Raw genomic sequence first — 20,859 nt, 5'->3', positions numbered from 1 at the left:
GATAGGGGCGGGCACGTGGCTGCAGCTCGCTCGGCTGAGCAGCCTGTGCGTGACTCAGCAGCGCCTGCGCCTGCCCAGGCCTGATAAGTGTGTGTCTGCGACGGTGTGCATGTTAGGGATGGCCAAGGAGGGCTCTGGGTTTCTGAGTTTGTGCATGGGGAGTACTGCTGGGAGTGTTTGTGATCTGGAGCTTGTGTGTCTCTCATCCGTGTATTTGCGTCAAGGGGGAAGGAGTGGCCGGGTGCCTGTGTTGGTGCGTTTGCCTGGAAGATGTGACTCTGTCTCTGTGTCCTTGTAAACAGGTTGGCCCTGTGATCAGGCTAAAGGGGACTGCCCTGCCCCAGGGGCTCTCTGCCCAGGCAACCTGGTTCTTCTTGAGTATATGCTGCTTCTTAAGGTGACTCGTGCACTTGTGTGGGTGACCGAGAATGTGGCCATGTGGGTATTTGATGGTAAGGTGAGTGGGGTGCTGTCACTGCCTGAACTTCAGGCCCACTGCCTCTGCCTATGAAGTCCTACCTCTCCAGACTACGGGGAGCATTTTACTACCTGAAATGCTCCCTGGGAGGGACTCATAGGAGGCTACTCACATTTAGTGGTCATTACATTGCTTTCTCTCATCTGATCTCATTGAATCCTAAGGGCCAAAATGTTCTGAAGAGTGTCTGAGACTCAGAGACCTGGAGTGACAGCGCAAGGTCACATGGCTCCTAAGTAACCAAAGGTGTGAGAGGACAAATCTCCCTATTCTGAGCATCCAGTTTGCCTAGAGCCTGTGGGGAAATGATAAGGGGGGAGGGGGGCAGAGGAGTGACCCTGTTTGTGTCCTCCCCCTCTATGTCTGAGCTGCCTGGGCCTCCAGCCAGCTCCTTATCCTAGCAGAGCCTGGGCACTGACACAAGCTTCATTGGGTGATTGGGTCTTGAGCTGAGTGATAAAGGGGGGGGGGGGGCAGGGGAGAGAGAGGAGGGGGACATGTGGGAGTGGAGGGGTGGGAGGCAGGACCATATGGAAGCATCCATTCCTTCAATAAAACCGTACTGAGCACATTATTCAAAACTGATCAATATTCTGCTCAATCTAAGAGGGACGAGCCTAAAAGGGAGGGTGTGCTGCAATCTGCTGCTAATTTGAATCCTCTATCATTTATGGGGTGTGTGACCTGGTCAGTCACATTTCTCTCCTGGCCTGTCTCCTTGTCAGTCAAATGAGGTGACGGCGCTCACCCTGCCTGCCTTCCTGACTCCAGGACATTAAAAGAGAAAGTCATTTGTAGACTGTGATCTGGTTTCCACATGATTGTTGTGATTTATGGCCTCCTTGGAGGAAGACTCTGAAGCAATTGTATACCCAGAACCCAGAGAGGGGAAAGGATCCCATTGGAGGGATCGGGAAGGCTGCCAGGAGGAAGTGAACTTCCAGTTATTCTTTATTTTTTAGATTTATTTTATTTATTTATGCATACAAGAACTGGGGTCTAGGCCAGAGGTGCAGGGGGTGAGAGGATTCACCAGAGACAGAGTGGGGAACAGAACAGGCAGATCTACTGAAATCCACTGCTGACGGGAGCAGTGGCAGAGAAAGGAGAGGTCTGCTACACCATGTGGGTCAGCTCCCTGGCCGGGATTGAACACAGGTCACAGTGGCTGGCAATAGCTTGATAGCACTGAGACTTAACGCCTGTGGCCACGAGGGAGGCCCAGTTATTCAGTTATTCTTTTTTTTTTTTAGAAGATTTATTTATTTATTTATACAAGCACTGGGTACAGTCAGAAGCGCGGAAGAGTGAGAGAATTCACCAGAGCCAGAGCGGGGAGCAGAGCACCCAGAAGGACTGAAGTACACTGCTGAGGGGAGCAGCGGGCGGCAGGAGAGGTCTGCGAGCCATGTGGGACCCTCCCCGGCAGCAGCCAGGGATTGAACCAGTGCTGCGGAGGCTGCAGGCAGCTTCGCAGCCCACCGCTCAACCGCTGCACCACCAGGGGAGGCCCCCCAGTTATTCTTTTAAGGATGAATGCCTGATATGGAAATGGAAGAGGGCATCCCAGGTGGAGGAACGGTCTGCACAAAACTGGATGTAGAATAGTAAAGGTGTGTTCTGGGAACACCAGAAAATGCTCTGATCTGTTTGGAACAGAGTCAATCATGAGGCCAAATTATGAAAGGCCTCAAATGCCAGGTTAAGATGGACAGAAGGGAGGAATGCAGATTGTTGGAGATAACTGGGGAGTCTTTGAGATAGAGTCAACCAAGGTGGGCTAACAGGAGAGGAAGAATTGGCAGTGATTCAGGGACCCCACCCCACAGGCTCCTGCCCGGAGGATCTATTCGAAGCCTGGGGCAGATCCCCAAGATGACATTCGGGTGGGCAGGTGGCTGCAGAGCCTCCACCAAGGGAGATATGGGGGTTGGCAGGGATGGAGAAAAAGTAGTCAGATGCCCCAGACTAGGCATGGGCACAGAGGTTGCTCACTTTGATGGACTCAAAAGGAATTCCTCTGGGTTTGATACAGAGTAGGGAGGGGCCAATCAGGCCAAGAGAACCCCTTCCCAGGGAAGGTGCCACCCCAAAGCCTGTTGAGAGAGCGCGGTTGCCTTTGGTTGTGGGCTTAGGATAAGAGCAGGAAGGGAGGTGATTATCACCCCCCAGCACTTCACTAACCTGTTCCCACATAGTCCCCCACTTTACAGATGAGTAAAATGAAGCTGAGAGAGGTGAAGGGATCGTGCAATCACAGTCATTAAACAGCAAGACCAGAATTCCAGGGAGCACTCTTATTTCAAGGGTTGATGGGGAAGGCTGTGATTCTGGCCATGAGGGTGTTGCCAGGGCACCCTGAAGAGCTGGTTCTCTGAGACGGAGAGACGGTGTCTGCTGCCACCTAGTGGTCAAAAAGCCACAAGGCCAGGTGCCCAGCTGAGCTGTCCAGGCTGCCCAGGGAGCTGTGCAAGTGTGCCTGCTTTGGGGGTGCCTTGTGAACTCCAAGGCAGGAGGTTGTGGTAAAAGGGTGACTAAGAGTGTATTTATGTGCTGGACCCTATTTGTACGGAGCTGAATGTGTCCTCACAACAGCCCCATGAAAAAAGTTCACTTTTTCATGAAGAAACTGTCATTTGGCTGTCACCCAGGTGTGGTCAGTCCAGAGGGACACACCCTTGAAGCCAGGCCTGGGGTTGAGGGGTGGGAGACAGAGAGAGAACTCTGACCCAGGCGCCCCTAACTCAGTCTAGTCAGGTACACACAAACTGTTTTAAAACTTTTAGGGCAAAGACTAACTCGGAGATGAGCTAGTCCAGGTGATTGTCAAACTCATGTGGCCACAGACCGTGGGAAATGGAGGGAAGCAGGGATGTCCTGAGTGAGGCAGTCGGGGTGTGGTAGGGGGACCAGGGTCTGGGGAGTCCATTTGCTTGGCGTCCCCCTGCCTTTCTAAGGAACCAACAAGCCTGCTGCTTTCACAGAAGCCCAGCAAGTGTAAAAGACTATGGTGAAGATAAGAGCTGTGGGGAAGGCCTGGGCTGGATTCAAACTGAGGTTTGCTCTACTCCAGGCTTGAGGCTGTCTTTGCTACACCGTAATGCTGGACAGCTGGGGCTGAACCATTCCTTCCCACCCCCTGTCTCCTCTCCCCCTGCTGTCCTCTGGACTGTCCGTCCATTCAGCATAGACAGGGTGGTGACGAGCTCAGAGGTCCCAGTGGCCATGACAGGAACAGCAGAGGGGCCCTTTGGAGCCCCACACTGAAATGAGGGCAGAGATTGGACTTTTGTTCACTGCTCAGCCTCAGCCTAAGCACAGAGCCTGCTGCACTGTAAACAATAAATATTAACTGAGTGGAGGAATCTGAGGCAGCAGCTCAGGTCGTCATCCCTTCAGAGATACCACTTCTGGGTGTTTCTCCCGCGGCCCTGGTTGGGGGGTGGGGGTGGGGGTCTGGGCTGGGCTTCCTACAGGTCTTGCAAGGATTTTCAGCTCTGCTGCACCTTCCTTCTCTTTCTCTTCAAAGCACCATCCTGACAATACAGGAAGCTGTCCCTGTCCCTCTGAGCCCCCTGCTCCTCATTTGTTAAAAGGACTCACCTTAAAGTATTTTTTTTAATTATTCCATTGAAATAGTTAATAGGACTTTATCTGTCGAGCACAGCATGGGACACAAGAGGTTGAGAAAATAAATGGGATAATAGCTGTGTAGGACTGCCATGTCTGACCTATAATGGGCGCTCAGTCAGTGTGCCGGTTCCCCAGCCCACACTCCCCCAGGGCCTCCCAGTAGGACGCCTCCCTCTTTCAAGGCTCCTTTAGGAACCAGCTCCAGACCACAGCTCTCCGGGATCAGGAGGGGCAGGACCGCCGGCTGCGCTGCGGCTCAAGAGGGAAAGAAGTCTAATGGTGGCCAGTAGGTGGCAGCAGCACCCATGAAATGAGCCTGTCCTGAGGTGGCTGCTCCTGTATTCAGCCCAGGCTGCATCCACGTGTCTACTAACACAGGTCTATGAATAAGTGTGTGCCCCGGTAGGTGGTGTGTGTGCAAAGAAGCGCGTGTGCATGCCTGTGGTGTGAACACCCGGGTGCCTGTGTATGTGAGCAAGGAGTGTAGAGGTGCCTGGGGTGAGTGTACTCAACGGTATGTGGGAGGGTGTTTGTACAGTTGTACAGATGTGTGTTTGTGTGGCCTCCAGGCCACAGGCCTATCTGCATGTGACTGTGGATGCTGTCCTCCCCACCCCCAGTGCAGCACCTCTTAACCGTTTGGTTCCTGGATTCCTGGAGCATCCGAGGAATCCTGTAACAAAGCATAAAGTGACACAACCCAGACCCTGAGGTCAGAGGGCTCTGGAATCACCGGTGGGCCCCCTGGGGCTTGCCCTGGGTAAGGAAGAGCACTCAGGTGAACTAGCTTCTTGCCAAGATTAGCAGGTTTCTCTGCTTCTATACTGAGCGTTCTGTAATCACCATAAATGTCACAAACCTCTGTTCCTTTCCTCCTTAAGACACAGCAGGGGTCCCATTGTGTGTTGAAGCTATAGGGACCTGCAGCCTGCTGAGAAAGAGCAGGTCTTTGCCAGTGGGTGATGGTGTTTATAGCAGGTGTAAGAGGCTCAAACAGAGGGAAGGATGTGGCTGGAGCAGTCAGAGAAGGCTTCCTGGAGGCAGAGAAAAAGGCACTGACTTGGAAGGGTAATGGAATTGGCACATGACGGAGTCTATCCTGCCTGCCTCACTTCTCTGAGAACTGACTGCCCTTGGTTGAGCCCTCGGCAATCCTCTTCCTATAGTGGGTCCTCTTTCCCCTTGGAGGTTTTTGAGGTTGCCGTCAGGAAGACTGAACTTAGATTACTATAGTTCCCCATTAGGAAGGGACATGAGAAGTCATCTGGATTTTTCAGGCAACCGGGAGCCATTGAAGGTTATAGGCAGAGTGTGCTTCCCCAGCAATAATAATCATACCCCATTAACATACACAGCTGATGCCTGGTTATCCTTAGGAGAGTCCTGGTAAGTTAATTATTATCTTATTTTACAAAAGAGAAAATAATACCCAGAGTTGTCACTCAGCAAAACTTTTCCCCAGGGCATGAACAAAGGGGAATAGAAAATCTCCACCGTGCCCACAGACTCACATCATCACCCAGATGCCCCCCGCATGCTGTGCTGACACTCACCTTCTGAGCTGTTCTTCCCAGCAGCAGTGGCAGTGGGCTCTGGGGAGAGCTCCAGGCCTCCGTGAGTTCTCTGACCTGAGTCCCTCTCTGTGAGCAGCAGGAGGCCAGTGAAACCTCCTCTACCCGCCAGGCAGTATAGTAGCCCCCAGCTCCTGTCCACAGTCCACAGCTGAGAGGGATGCCGACCCCCGGCTGGGTCAGGGCAATCCAGTACCTGGTGATTATCACCTGCCATGGCAGGCCTCAAGGGGCAGCCCTGGGCTGGGGCTCTGCGGCTCTAAGGGGGGATGGCCCAGAAGAAGAAGAGAAGCCCTGTGCTCTGTTGTTCTGGTCTTGGTGGTAAGGCAGCAGCTCCTGGGTCAGGAGAGTACTATTATCCAGCAGGTCTTGGAGGAGTACAGGGGAGGGGGACAAGGTCTTTTAGGGCCATAGCTTTTTTTTTTTTTTTTAAAGATTTATTTATTTATTTATGCATACAAGAACTGGGGTACAGGCCAGAGGTGTGGAGGTGGGAGGATTCACCAAAGACAGAGTGGGGAGCAGGACAGGCAGATTTACTGAAATACACTGCTGAGGGAAGCAGTGGGTAAGACAGGAGAGGTCTGCTGTACCATGTGGGTAGCTCAGAGGCTGCAGACAGCTTCACAGTGCTGTGATTAACCCCTTGCACCACCAGGGAGGCCTGGGGGCCCATAGGTTCTAACCCCCGCCTCAAGGGCCACCTTGAATACACAGAGGAAGCTTGGTGCTTCTATGGCTGAAGGCAGGGTCATTGAGGGTCAGGGAGATGAAAGGAAAATAGAAGCGGGGGGGGGGGGGGGCGGGGGGCGGTTAGTGAAAGCCCCAAAAGGCATGTGGAGTGGGCAGGGCTCAGGAGAACAGGACTATGGAGGGGCCCCAGGGAGGGAGGAGTGGCCCATTTATGTGTGCGACTCTCCCGTTGGAGGAGATTCTTAAGGACAATGATGTGTCTCCTCCAAGACAGGTGGTGAAGGCAGGGCAAGACATTCCACTAAGTGTGAGCGGGCAGGTCTGTGTCACTCCCCAAAGGGGAGCACAGAAACTGAGCAAAAGAAACAGGTGTGGACACCGAGGAGAGGACTCACTTTATTGGGAAAATAGAAGTTTGGTTCTTGGTACCAAGATGGGACCCAGAGGCCAGGTGTTTGAGCCAAGATTTATTTTTGACATGCCTGCCTCCCTCACCCCCAAAGTGGGGCAGCTCCAGCACAAGCAACAGACCCCCAGGTATACATGTACCTGCCCCTGGGCAAACACCCAGTGGATTTCACCAATAGATGTCTGTTTCTCTGACCCAAAATGTGGGGATATGAGGGAAATGTCTGTTCTCTCCCAGGATGGTCCTCAGAATCTGTCCCTCCACTATGCAGAGGTCCAGAGAGGGAAAGAGACCTGCCCAAAGTAACACAGTAAGGAAGTGGGAGACAGTCTTGGAACTCATTCCAAAAGGAGATTCTAAATGAGCGCCAACAGATGGATGGCACCTGCACCAACACCCACCCAGGGACTCCCCATGAACCAAACATTCAGGCCAGAGCCACCCAGGGGTCTTTCTTCCCTCCCAAGAGGTGCCCCCTCTGGGGCCCCTGGGAGGGCAGCCCTAGTGAGAACAAAAGGGAACAGTACTTGGTCCACCTTCTGAAACTCTAGGAGGTGGTTAGAAGAGAAAAATCCATTGCTCTTGACCTACCTATAGCTTTGAGATATGGGTTGGAGCAGACACACCCAAAACATTAGATGACATTGAAAAGCTCTATTTGTTGAGCACTTAGTATGCGCCAGGCTCTCCAGCCACTCAATACAACAGCCACTTTGTGCCAGTAACAATGCCACTTGCTGGGAACACTTTGTGACCAAAACAAAGTCCTTCACTCACAGCCTTTTTGGAAATCTTCATGACTTCTTACCAGGTAAGCGCTGTCATCTGTGATTGAGGAAAAGGGCTCGAAGAGTGAAGTGACTTGGCCAAGGTCCTACAGCAAAGACATGGCAGGCTGCCAAAAAATGATACTACAGCATCAGAAGCAGCAGGCCTTCCCAGACAGGGAAGCGTGGCTGGGGAGAGGGCCCTGCGAGGTCACAGCAGTCTTTTGGGTGGCTGGCATGAGCTCTGCTGCCAAAGCAGAAGGCTCAGTGCAAAAGGTAATACTCCAAGTGCCCTCTGTGTGATCAATTTCCTCTGGGGAAAGCAGAGGACGCAGTCTGGACAGCGCTGAGATGGGATCCTAGCCCGCCGAGCCACCAACAAGTCACGTGGCCTTGGGCAGGTCAATCCCCTCTGTGGACCTCAGTTCCCTGGTCTGTAAAATAGGGGTAATAACAGTAATTCCTACCTCGTATTCATGCCATGAAGAATAAATTAGTTATTTCATGTAAAGTGCTTCGAGTTATGATGGGCAGGGAAAGTGCTATGTCGCCTATTGTTACTACACTGGCCTCTCGCTGAGAGGAGATATGAAAGTGTCCTGGGCTCCAGAATGGGCTGAACACCATGTGGTTAAGCCAGTGTAGTGACCCCCGAGTCTCTAGGCTCTACTACGGCATCAGTCTGTCCATCCTGAAGGCTCGCTCCAACCCAAGTCTGGACCCCAGTTTGAACTCCAGAGCTGCCTGTCACCCGAAGACAGTCAGCAGTCCCAGCCCTGGGTAACCCAACATATGCAGCCTCAGAGTTGAGGGACCAGGTCCTGATTTTCCCATAACTCCCCCAACTCCCAACATGATGGGCTCAGTGCCCAGAAATGAAAGAAGGGAATAAATAACAAATAAATAAATGATGCAAGAAAGTTGTGTGTGTGTGTGTGTGTGTGTGTGTTGTGTGTGAGTTCTATCACCACCTAGAAGCTTGGAGCCTTTGAGACGGTTCCCAGATTGGCGGTAGTTGCCAAGCAAGAAAGCAGCCAGTGGCCGGGTTCCAGATCTGCTGCTGGACACAGAGGGACGGAGGTGTAGGTAGGTGCCCAGGCTGGACTGTTGCTCCTCCAAGTCCTCCCAGGATGCTGGTAGCTCCTTCCGCCTTGAGGAGCATTTTAAGTTCACACCAAGCAAAGCTCCTAGGCAGATGCCTCCGGCCTTCCGGCAGTTATGACTGAATCGCCCTCAGGTATGTGGGAAAGCACCTGGCTCCCCGTCTCTGCAGCCTCCAGAGGGACTCCTGGAAGCCCAGTGACTTGTGTAAGATCACACTGCTAGCAAGTGGCCAAGAATCCAGCAAAATCAGGACTATAGTTAAAAACTCAGCATCCTTATTAGGGACGGAAGCATCCCTCATCTCAGGAAAGAGACGCTGGGGGTGGTGGGGGGATCACTTGTCTGGGTCACAGGGCCAGTTAGCATCAGAACTGAGATTGGAATTCAGATTTGGGGCCTCCCAGGCCATGAGAGAGACTGAACTTGAGGGCTCTGGTTTACTCCCATCACCCTCCTGCCCTCCCCACCCCCAACCTCTTTTCTATGACACCTGACATCATATTATCCATCACTCCCTCCCCCTGGGAACGCCCTCCTCCTCCAGTTTCCATGGCAGCACATTCTCTCCCATCCTCCCCCTGCTTCTCCAGCAGCTTCTCACTCTCCACTGCGGTTCCTGATCCTGGAAAGCAAGGGGATCCTCAGACTGCGTCCCCCATCTGTGCTCTCTCTCTTCATCATTCCCCCTGCCCTCGAGGGCTCTACCTCTAACCTGGCTTAGCTCCAGTTTTAATAATAATGGCTATTACCATGTGCTAAGAGCTTATTTATGTGCTGGGCCCTATCCAGCCTTAACTCAACATATCCCCACATCAACCTCACGGAGGAAGTCCCCTTTATAGATGATGAAACTGAGGCAGATCTGACCCCAGCTTTAATCACTATTGCTATTACAACCAGAAGAGATGTGAAATCATAGGACATTTCAAAACCAGAAGCAAAAACTTCCCTCCCACCTGACAGGAGAGGAATAGAAATTTGGGGGGAAACCAGACCTACTCCACAGTTGTGATGATCTAGAATTACACTGTCAATTTGGAGCTTTAAAATGCACCATGCACAGTACATTTTGAAATGTGAAGATTTGGAGAGCTTCAGAAGGAACAAAAGTTCATGGAAAATTGCCTTTTCTTTCAGCTCTTTCCATTTGGCTTTTAAGTCTTTAAAAACTCCATCCAAGGGTGCCAGCCACCAGGCCCTTCTACTTCAATGAGGCCTGGAGTTCACTAGAAACTTGATCCCTGGCCTTCCACTGACCTGAGGTTCATCACTGTCAGGCTGTGTGATTTAGGGGTGGGTGGCTTGACCTCTCTGTGCCTTAGATTTTTTGTCTAGAAAAGGGAACTAGTAGTTCCCCCATCTGGTTGTTAGGAGGATCAGAAGGGATAATGTGCATAAGGTGTTTGACCCCTGAGCCTGACACCCAGAGGGCTCAGTTAAGCCCCACACTCCAGATGCCTCATCTCAGGTTTTCCAAGCCGTCGAAGATTCCATGCCTGTACACATTTCTTCTAAAATTGCTACAAATATGTGTTTTGGGAAAAAGCTAGAAAAGGCACCTCCCTGTGACACCCCCCCTGGGGCTCCCTGTCATTGCACACATCACACGGAGACACAGTGATCTGTTTATGCTTTGTCTCCCACCATGGTTTTGAGTTCTCTGAGGAAGGACCATGTCTGACTCATTCCCCAGTCCCAGTGCCCAGGGTGACCAGCCTGGCATGAAGCAGCTTTCAGTACAGGTTTGCTTTACCTTAAATACACTTGGTCTGATCCCGGCCCGGGCTGCCCCAGGGCAAATTTCCGTATGAGAACTGGTACAAAGCAGCTGAGTCTGTTGCAGCCACACAGTAAGGGCAGGACTCCAAAGCATCCTCTTGTGCTGGGAGGGGCTGAAGGACAATCACCAGCCCCACATCACCTCCCCAATTCTTGAACTGTTCTCTGTGTTTGACATCTCCCCAATGCACAAGCAGATGGGGTATCCATGAGCAGAGGTCTCCCCCCTATGCAGGCAGAGATTTCTATTGCCACAAGCTCTATTTGACTGGGTGGGCTGGGACTCCAGATCCAGGTAGATTAGCAGGATCTGACTGCTGCCTCCCCACATCCTGCCATCCTGCCATTTCCCGGAAAGAAAATTCCCCCAGCCTTCTGCTTCTGGGGAACTCACCCCAAAGATGGGCTTTTCCTAAGGACATCCCTAACTCGAATGTGCCCGAAGCCCACCTTGGTGCCTAAACCCTACCCCCTGCTAGTTCAGTGACTACTGGATTGACAGCCTCCCAGATAGGGGAGAGACTTTTTTTCAAGGAAATGACTGTCAAAGGAAGAAGAGGTAGATTCTTTCTTATTTTTTTTCTTTTCCCTTCTTTCTTTCTTTCTTTTTTTTTTTGGTGTGTGTGTGTGAGACAAAGACGTCAATTTCTTTCCATCTGTCCCAAAAAGGGAAGAAAATTAAATTTGTTTTTACAAGGATGTCAGCACACTGCTTCCACAGGGAGTCAGGGGTGTGTGACTGAGGCAGTATCTGGGGGAGAGGGGGAGATGAAGGATGGAGAGGCACAGTGAACAAGGGGAGACCCTATATTGGGGCAGGGGGAGCAAAGATCTAGGAATGCCTGAATAAAATTCCAAGCAAATGAAAAGAAAAACTTGCACATTTCTGGGTAGGCCACACCCTGAGCAGCTTGAATTGGGCTGTTAGAGCAGGTGGGGGACCTGGGAAGCCTGGGTGGGGGGCAGGTGGGGATCAGGACTGGGAGAAGGGGCGCACACACTCACAATAGTACTGCAGTTATGAAAGCCAGGTCCCTGTGGGCAGCTCCAGTTCGCTGCGGGACAGGGGGTGAGCCAGATGTTGTGAGAAAAGAGAGGACTTCTTGAAGGTTCTTTTCAGAGACCCGAGACCAGGAGGGGGGAGGAGGAGAAGTCTATATTGGTGCTTCAGATGCTCCCACCCAGTCCAGGTGCCACAGATACCATCCACCGAGCGCTAATTAGTGTGGTCTGTTTCCTCTAGGACTGGGTCAGATGAGCCACAGCCCTAGGGACCTTCAAAAGGCATCTGCCCTCTGGCTTGAAGACCTAACCTCAAAGCAGAAGCTCCCCCTCAGCCCACCGGCCACCACCCCTGGCACAGAGCTTGGCTTGCAGCCTCCAGGTTTGGTGCAGAACCCTGGGGTGTCTCCTCCACTCCTTCCACAAGCCGGGTCAGAGCTCCATGGAACTCAGGGCTGGGGACTCCACCTCAGCTTGAGGATCTGTTCTTCTTCCCTGTCCTAGTCCACTACTGTGCCCCAAGCCCCCTGGGACACAGCGCTGGGGACACTTTGATGCTAAAGGATCCCTGCTACCTGCTCCAAGGAAATGACTGTCAAGGAGTCTCTCCCGCTCTCGCTTTCTCTCAAGACCGCAGGTTGAACCTGGACTTCAGGGAGCCCCACCTCTTGCTACAACCTGCGGTTGGGATTCTACCCCAAAGTTGAAGCCCCGAGCCTACACAGCCTACCTCCAGCTGTAGTCACACCTCACTGTGCAATTCTGTCTCACCCCTAAAGAGGCCCCTCCCCACCACACAGAACCCAAACTTGAAGCCCAATTTTCAAACCACAGTGCCCACCAACCCCTTCTGGGTCCTGGGCCCGAGATCTTCAGACCGGACCCCCACTCCGGCCAGCCGGGATCGGGGTGAGAACTCCGGGTTGTCCCAAGATAGAGGCCCTGCGTAGCCGCTGGTTCTAGGGGCACAGGTCCCACCCACCTGGAGCCTCTAGCTTCCCGCCGAGCCCCAGGCTGCACGGAGCCCCAGGCTGCTGGCAGCGCCCACAGCCCAGAAGCACCGCCCCACTGTCCCGCCGCTACCCCGCCCCAGACCAGGGGTCCCCCTACTGCAGGGGCGCCATCTCCCGGCTCCCGACTCGGCTCAGGCGCGACCCCCTTCTCCAAAACAGAGGCTCCCCGCCGCCCCAGCCCGCGCCGGGGCCCCAGCCCCACGAGAAGGCCGAGCGCCCTCGGGGCACTGGGCGGGGGCGCGCGGGCCAGCCCGGCTGCTCAGGCGGCCGCGCCACCGCCGGGGCCGTCGGACGGGGTGCAGGCGGTGACCCGCTCGCGGGCCGTGGCTTCCCGGGCGCGGCTGAAGCTGCCCGGCTCCGGGCGGCCGCAGGGCGTGCGGCAGAGCTGGCGGAAGCAGCGCTTGAAGTTCTCGTCGAGGAAGGCGTAGAGGACCGGGTTGAGGCTGCTGTTGGCGTAGCCCAGCGCGATGCACAGGTGCAGCGCGGCCACCACCAGCGGGTCGCGGCGGTCGATGTCCACCAGCGTCCAGACGATGACGAAGATGTGGATGGGCGCCCAGCACACCACGAAGGCGCCCACCACCACCAGCACCATGCGCGTGATGCGCCGCAGGCTGCGGTCCTTCTCCTTGGAGCCCGACAGCAGGCGGACGCTGCGCAGGCGCGACAGCATGAGGCCGTAGCACACCGTGATGATGAGGATGGGCAGCACGAAGGCCAAGAGGAACACGCAGATCTTGGTCACCGTGTCCCAGTACCAGCTGGGGCTGGGGAACTGCAGCATGCACACCACCGCCCCGTCTGGGTCAGGGAAACAAGACAGACAGGGGATGATGGGCTTGTGGGCCCAAGGGACCTGGCAGGTGCACCCAGCCCTGCCGTCTGCCCACTGCCTCCTCCTGGGGTTGGCGCCACGTGGCTCTTCTACCCGGGATGCCCCCGCCCCTTGACTTCTGAACTTGATGAACTCATGCTATAAGACCCCCACAGAACAGACCCTACTCTTGGGGGCCTCCTTTGTTTATTCTCTCCCGGCACCTTCATAAGCTTCTGTGCTCATGGCAGTAATGATATAATTTAGCCCAAGCCCATTAGATGCCAGTCCTTGTGATAAAAAACCCCACACATTTCCAGAGTAATGCCCGTAGGGGAAATACAACTAAGACAGACTTAGCATGAGGCCCTACTGTGTGTTCTGTGGCCTTGGGCAAATTATTCAGCCTCTCAGAGAGCATCTGTAAAGTGGAACTAACAGGGGTTGTTGTGAGATTACCTGGGCTGCTTACCTGGCAGAAGGCAAGTAAAGCACTGAGCATAGTGGGGTGAAAGCTCTCACAGGGCAGGGGTGCACTCACAGGGTGGGGGGGGGCAGGTGTGTGTGGGAGTCCAAAGGTGGGGGCCATGGGCCATGGAGGCAGAACTAGGGTTAATGGCAAGAAAAACTTTTGAGTGCCTGACTTGTCCAGAGAAAGGAGGGGCCCCCAGGATAGGATGAGCACCCTGTTCTTAGAGTGTGAGCTCAGGTGGGGTGAACACTTGAGGGGATATTGTGGGATTTAGATACAAGGCTGGCCCAAGGGAGTCCCAAGATCTCTTGGGATTCTGGGATTTGAAGAGCTACAAGGTGGCCACTGAGACTGAGAATTGTAAAGAAAGGGGATGGAGAGCCACAGGATATCAGGCTGGGAGGGCCTCTAGGAGTGACTGAGCCCAAGGACTTCATTTTATAGGTGGCAGAACCAGGCCCAAAGAGGAGCAGCACTTGTCCAAGGTCACGCAGCAAGGTCACACAGACCAATAGTGCTAGTGTGTGTGTGTGGGGGGGGGGTATAGTGAGTGTGTGTTACAGTGAGGAGAGCCATCTGGTCTGGCCACCATCAGGGCTATACCTAATGGCCCGTAAACTGAAGGCTGACAGTGAGGAATGGACCCAGGTGCTGAGTCAAGACCAATCTCTCAGAGATCATATAAGGGCACTGGGCGCTACCCTTGATGGGGGTAAAGGATCACCAAGAAGCCTCCCACCAAGCTGTTTCCTCCACCCACACATAGCACCGACCCTCTGCAAACCTTTACCAAGCAGCTAAAATGAGTGACAGATAGGCAGTGGAAGCCTTGGATTCTTGGCTAAGTTCCACCAAATGCCTCACTGTGTGACCCTAAGTACACCACTTGACCGCTCCAATTCTTGGTTTTCTTACAGTCAAATGTAGGTAGTAGTCCCTGTCTTATTTACCCCATTAGATTAATCATTTCAATGGCTTCTATTTAATGAGCTTTGGCAATGTCCTCATTAATCTCAACATCCCATAGTATTGTGTGGCTGATATGTTAATTTGTGACCTGTGTCTCCAGCACCCTGCTAAATTACATTTCCCACATCTTTACATCAAATTGAGGCCACATGACCACCTATCACTAGGAAGAGATGGGCCATGACATTTAATAGTGGTTGTGCTTTCTCACCACTCCCTCTCCATATTCTTCTGCTGGCCAGATGCCAGCAGCTGAGGATTCTGAAACCATCATTCAGAGCCTGGATCCCTGAATGACTGTGTGGAAGGAAAAGGCATGATGTGAATGAGAAACAAATTGTGTTAAGTCACTGAGCTTTGGAGATCATTACATTAGCTATCCTGATTAATACAGGTAGTTACTAAAATAATTACCATTTAGCTCTGGGGAAAATGATCATTTTGTAGAGGAATGTACCTGTCATTTCCTGAAGGCCATTCTCTATATCTTGCTTTGGTTATTTGGGTCAATAGTTTTCAAATTGGGGTGAAAGGGAGTTTGGGATGAGACCACAAATCTTAAAACCTCCATAACTCACTGGTTAGTGATGCCCTCACCCCACTGACCATCCATCCATCTCCCAATAGGTAAGTCAGCCATACACTCCTTGCCAGCCTCCGCATGCACACAGATAAGCCATCTATGGGTGGGATTTATAATCCCATTCATACATTTCCTCTGGCCTGCAACCCACATGACCACTGCCCACATGTTCATTCTCACAAGCGTCAACCATTCACATTCCCCATTGGTCAACCATTCCCATTCCCACTGGTTGACTACTCCCCACTGGCCAGCCATCCACGCTCTCACTGATAAGAAACCCACCTGTCCACTGGTGAGCCATGTACACCCACCCCAGTAAACGGCCTGTAAACCCATAAGGGCCCACGGGCTGCCTCTTGTAATCAGCGGCCTGTGCCACAGCCCCTAGTTCACTCACCCCGGGGGCGGGTCACGGCCATGACCATGATGGGTACACCCACACCTGAGGCCAGGACCCAGATGCAGATGTTGATCAGCTTGGCTTTGGCAGGTGTGCGGAAGTCCAGGGCCTTGACTGGGTGGCAGACGGCAATGTAGCGGTCAACACTCATCATGGTGAGCGTGAAGATGCTGGTGAACATATTGTAGTAGTCGATGGAGAGCACGGCCTTGCAGAGAAGTTCCCCAAAGGGCCACGTCCCCATCAGGTACTTGGCACTCTGGAAGGGCAGTGTGCTGGTGGCCAACGCATCTGCCAGGGCCAGGTTGAAGATGTAGATGTTGGTGGCTGTCTTCATCTTAGTGTACCTTAAAAGGAAGCGCAAGTATAAGTGTTCCATTTCACAGATTTCAGGTTCACAGATTCTCAGGTCATGAGACTCGAGGAGGTGAAATGACTTGTCCAAGGTCACACAAACAGTCAGCGCAGAACTGGAACCTTGTACTCTGATTCAGTATCACTCCTCTCCACTACAGCAGAGACAAAAGGATTTCTCTGTCTGTGGAAAAGGTATTTTAGGAAAAGCTCTTATCTTCCAAAGTGGTCTAAGCAATATGGTTAAAGATAAAACTGGGACCCAGAGGAAAAGAGATGTAGGTTCTAATCCTGTTTCCACTATCTATTAGCTGAGTGACTCTGGTCTTTTAACGTGAACTCTAAGTCTCAGTGTCTGTAACTACAAAAAGAGGGGCAATATTTTTGCCAACTTTATAGAATTATAAAACTTAATGAGATGACATAGCACTTAACTCTGAGCCCAAAGCATGCTAAGTGCTCAGTATATGACATCTGTTACTCTTCTGAGCTGAAGAATGAAGCTGGGGGTTAGACCAGAATGACCTGGCCTTCGGACCTCTGCTCCTGACCTGCCCTTCTGGGGAGATGATTGGCCAGTTCTGAGGAAGGGACTCTGCCTAGCAGACTGGCCAGGGCCTCATATCCTTGGGGTCTCCTTCAACATAGACTGGGGCTTCAGTCCTTCCTGTGGCCCCATCCAGACTGTCCTGTCTCCGTACAGCTGGACTCACCCAGTTGTGAGGAAGGGGAGCAGGTGAAAGTCTCACACACCCAACCCCTGGTGTGAGCCCAGATATTCAAACCAGATGTCAGCAACCCCAGCCCTGCACCCCAAACTCCCATCACCTCTACATACTCTGATGCTGCACAGATGCCTGTGCTACAGCTGGGCCCTCACCTGGCCAACACTGACAGGCATGGCCCCTCTGTACCAGGGCCTGGGCTGGACACTGGGTGAAGCTGGAGAAGGCGGCACGTACAGAAGCAGTGTGATGACCACAGAAACATGTAGGTGCACTGAAGCAGGGGCAGCACGTCATTTGTGCCCCTGGAGTGATCTGAGCACCCCAGAAAAGGGCTGCGTGAAAGACTCCTCAAATTTCAAAGCAGGGAGTACTCTGAGAGATTGAGGGGAAACTTCATTAAAGTAAGGCGCAAGGATTCTCTTCAGAATTATCAAGAGAACCTGCAAGAAATGCAGATTCCTGGACCCCATGCCAGACCTGCTAAATCTTTATCTCCGGAAAGGAGGCCTGGGAATCGTCATCTTATGGCCTCTGAAGTGTGAGAAACACTGTAACCTAAAGCCCACAGCAGGAGAGAAGGACAAACTGACGCCTCAAGGGTAGCATGACTCAGCCAAAGGCACACAGCAACAGGGGCAGAGGCCAGGTAAGAACGCAGACCTCCCTCACCCCCAAACCAGTGCTGTCTCCCCAACCTACCCCAAGGGAGATGCTGCACAGTGCTTCTAGAGCCCCCCAACCACGCCTAGTCCCGGACACTCAGGGCAAACGAGCCCACTATGTTTTGAATGACTAAATGAACTCCTATCAACTAAGACTGTTCCTTCATGAAATGACATTTTTTTTTTTTTTTGGCTTAAAAAAAGCCAAAAAAACAAATGGCCTCACTCACTGTCCTCCAGGGCCAGCATCTGTCCCACTCCCTCCCAAAATAGCTGTCATTTGCCCTGGGACCGGAGAAGCAAAAAGTTTTGCTGGGAGACAGCAGAATTGCAAGTCTCGGGAAGTCTGTCTTCAGCGGTAGTGGGATCACAGCTGTGTGGGAGGCGGGCTCAACCCCACAGCTGACTCGTCTAATTTCGCTTCTTTTACCCAGAACAATTAGAGGCTGTTCTTTGCCTGCTATTTTGATTTGTGAAGGATCCTGCAATTCCCAGAGGGGGCTGGGATGCTGGGAAGTAGGTGATAAAGCTGCTGTTGCTGGTCCAAGCCCAGCCCCAGGCTCCTCATCTCACAGGCCTCCCCCAAACCCCACAGCTACCTAGCAGCCAAGCCTCTCATTGGCCTCCTCAGACAAGTCTCCCTCCTGCTCTCAACCCCCCAAGGAGCTCCATATTCCACAAACAGGCCCAGACCACTTCCAGCTTCTCAGATCTCAGCTTCTAGAAACTTTCCCTTGACTGAGATACTCTCTACTCTCTTCCTCACCCAAGACACTGGCCTCTTTGCTGTTCCGTAGGTGCAGCAAACCCATTCCCACCTCATAGCCTCTGGACCACTGCACCCTCTGCCCTTTGCCCGGAACCTCCTCTCCCAAATTCTGCATGGCTTGCTCCTTCACTTAATTCAGGACTCTATTCAAATATCACCTCCTCAGAGTTCCCAACCAGCCCCTCATCCGTGTGTGTTCCCCGAAGGTAGGAGACTCTGTCATTCTGTTCCCTATTGTACTGCCAGGCCTACCAATAGCAACTGGCAAATGCAAGCTCTCAATAGATATTTGTGCTATCTGGGGACATGACTAGTGTGTTATTCAGGGTTTGCATTCTTTTTCCACATAATCTATTAGTTCCTTCTGTTGTCCTACTGATCCAACTCATGAAGTCTCCCTCTTCCTCTTCAACCTGGGACTGATTACTTTCTAACCCACATGTACACTGTCCTGTGTTTGGGCCGTTGTTTCCTGGCTTGCAAGTCTTGTCTATCTTGGTTTATACCCTCATTGTGTTGGAGTACATCCTCTTCCTAAGTGGAAGTACATCCTCCGGAGTACATCCTCACTTCCTAAGAAAGGACACATAGAAAATAAAAATTTTAGGGCCTCCCTTGGTGGCACAGGTGGTTGAGCGCAGCGCTGTGAAGCTGTCCACAGCCTCTGCAGCACCGGTTCGGTTCCAGCCAGCTAGCAAGGGTCCCACATGGTGCGCAGACCTCTCCTGTCTCACCCGCTGCTCCCCTTAGCAGTGTACTTTGGTCAGTCTGCCTGTTCTGTTCCCCACTCTGTCTCTGGTGAATCAATCCTCTCACCCTCCTGTGCATCTGGCGTGTATCCCGGTTCTTGTATAAATAAATAAATAAATCTTTTTTAAAAAATAGAAAAGAAAAGAAAAATTTTAGAGTTTGATCAGTAGTGGGAACAAAGAGTAGACCCCAGAGAAACCTGAGCAATCCCACTGCTGTCTCTGGCCTAGTCACCATCACACCCCAGGAGGAGCTGCTGTGCAGCAGCAGGACCCAACATCTGCCCCCACCCAGCTGCCTCCACCATTAGCACCGCTGACAGCAAACCCATCACCTTGGGCAGCAGTGCAGAGAGCAGGTGGCCTCACATGGGAGGGGAGCCATGGTGGAGGGACAAGGAGGTCAAAACAACAGTTCTGGGAATAGTAAGATGGTTTAATGGAACTGATGTGGTTTCATAAATAGGAATGACACCAAGAAAGATGTATTTGTCTACCAGACTACCACAAAGAACCACCCCAGGAAGTATCTTCTCCTTGTAGGAAATGGAAAGACTATAGGGCTTGATGTGGTGAAGGAGAAGACGGTGTGGAAATAGCACATGTGGCAGGCCCTGGGGGAGTCCCAGCGGAGGCAGCAAATATGCCTCAGACCAGAACCATTCTGGGCACGCAACCATTCTGGGTCCATGCAAGTACCCACAGAATTACCAGAATAGTGAGAGTGGGGAAAGAAGGAAGGATCAGGGGCCTCCCTGGTGACGCAAGGGTTTAAGTCTCAACACTATGAAGGTACCAGCAGTCACTGCAGCATGAGTTCGATCCCCAGCCAGGGAGCTACCCACATGTCACAGCAGACCTCTCCTGTCTCACCCCCCTGCTCCCCTCAGCAGTGTATTTCAGTAAAATATGCCTATTCTGCTCCCCACTCTGTCTCTGGTCAATTCTCTCACCCTCCCGCGCATCTGGCCTATACCCTGGTTCTTGTATAAATAAATAAATAAATCTTTAAAAAAAAAAAAAAAGAAAGAAATGCCCTTACATCATTTTTTCAAAGATTTATTTTATTTATTTATGTATACAAGAGCTGGGTTGTAAACCAAAGGTGGGGGAAGTGTGTAAGAGGATTCAGCAGAGACAGAGTGGGGAGCAGAACAGGCAGACAGACTGAAATACACTGCTGAGGGGAGCAGGGGGCCAGACAGGAGAGGTCTGCTGCGCCACATGCATTGGCTCCCTGGCCAGGGATCCAACTTGTGCTGCAGTGGCTGCCAATAGCTTCATAGTGCTGAGACTTAACCCCTTGCACTACCAGGGAGGCCCTACTGAGGAAGTCAGTTTCTGTTATGGTATTTTGTTATGGTAATTTGAGCTGACTAAGTCCAAGTGACATAGCTGGGAAGGATGAGAAGGAATCAGCCATATGGAGAAAAGGGGACAGGGTTTTTTTCAGTCAAAAGGAATAGCAAATGCAAAGGTCCTGTGGTAGGAAAAGAACTTGATGAACTACAGGAAAGGTCAGAAATCAAATGTGACTCACTGCAATAAGCCAGAGAGGAAGCAACAGGAGATGTAGAGGGAGAAATCAGGAGGTAGTAAAATCAAATGGAGTCTTTGAATCATAGCAGAAAATTGGATTTTGTTCTGTGTATAACAGGAAGCCACTGGTGATTTGAACCGGGGAGTGATGTAGTTTGATTTATGTGTGTTTCTTTAAAAGATCACTCTAGGGCCTCCCCGGTGGCACAGCAGTTGAGCGCTGGGTTGCGAAGCTGCCCGCAGCCTCTGCAGCGCCGGTTCAATCCCAGGCTGCTCCCCGGCCACTGGAGGAGGGACCCACATGGCGCGCAGACCTGTCCTGCCACCCGCTGCTCCCCTCAGCAGTGTACTTCGGTCCTTCTGCCTGC

At 52.3% G+C, this 20,859-nt stretch overlaps 1 protein-coding gene across 1 annotated transcript in view; it reads right to left on the bottom strand.

Moving 5' to 3' along the window:
• Window positions 1–12,684: 12,684 nt before the first annotated feature.
• Window positions 12,685–20,859, bottom strand: part of OPRD1 (opioid receptor delta 1) — a gene marked incomplete at its 5' end in the record, with an annotated part of 30,671 nt that continues 22,496 nt past the window's right edge. The window contains 2 exons of the mRNA XM_084242883.1: window positions 12,685–13,250; window positions 15,688–16,037. Of these exons, the coding sequence (XP_084099009.1) occupies window positions 12,709–13,250; window positions 15,688–16,037 (892 nt within the window). The 3' untranslated portion in view covers window positions 12,685–12,708. The remainder of the gene's footprint in view (window positions 13,251–15,687; window positions 16,038–20,859) is intronic.

Source organism: Talpa europaea (assembly GCF_964194135.1).
Source record: "Talpa europaea genome assembly, chromosome: 9".
Taxonomy (NCBI): Eukaryota; Metazoa; Chordata; class Mammalia; order Eulipotyphla; family Talpidae; genus Talpa; species Talpa europaea.
This window is presented reverse-complemented; position numbering and strand designations above follow the sequence as displayed.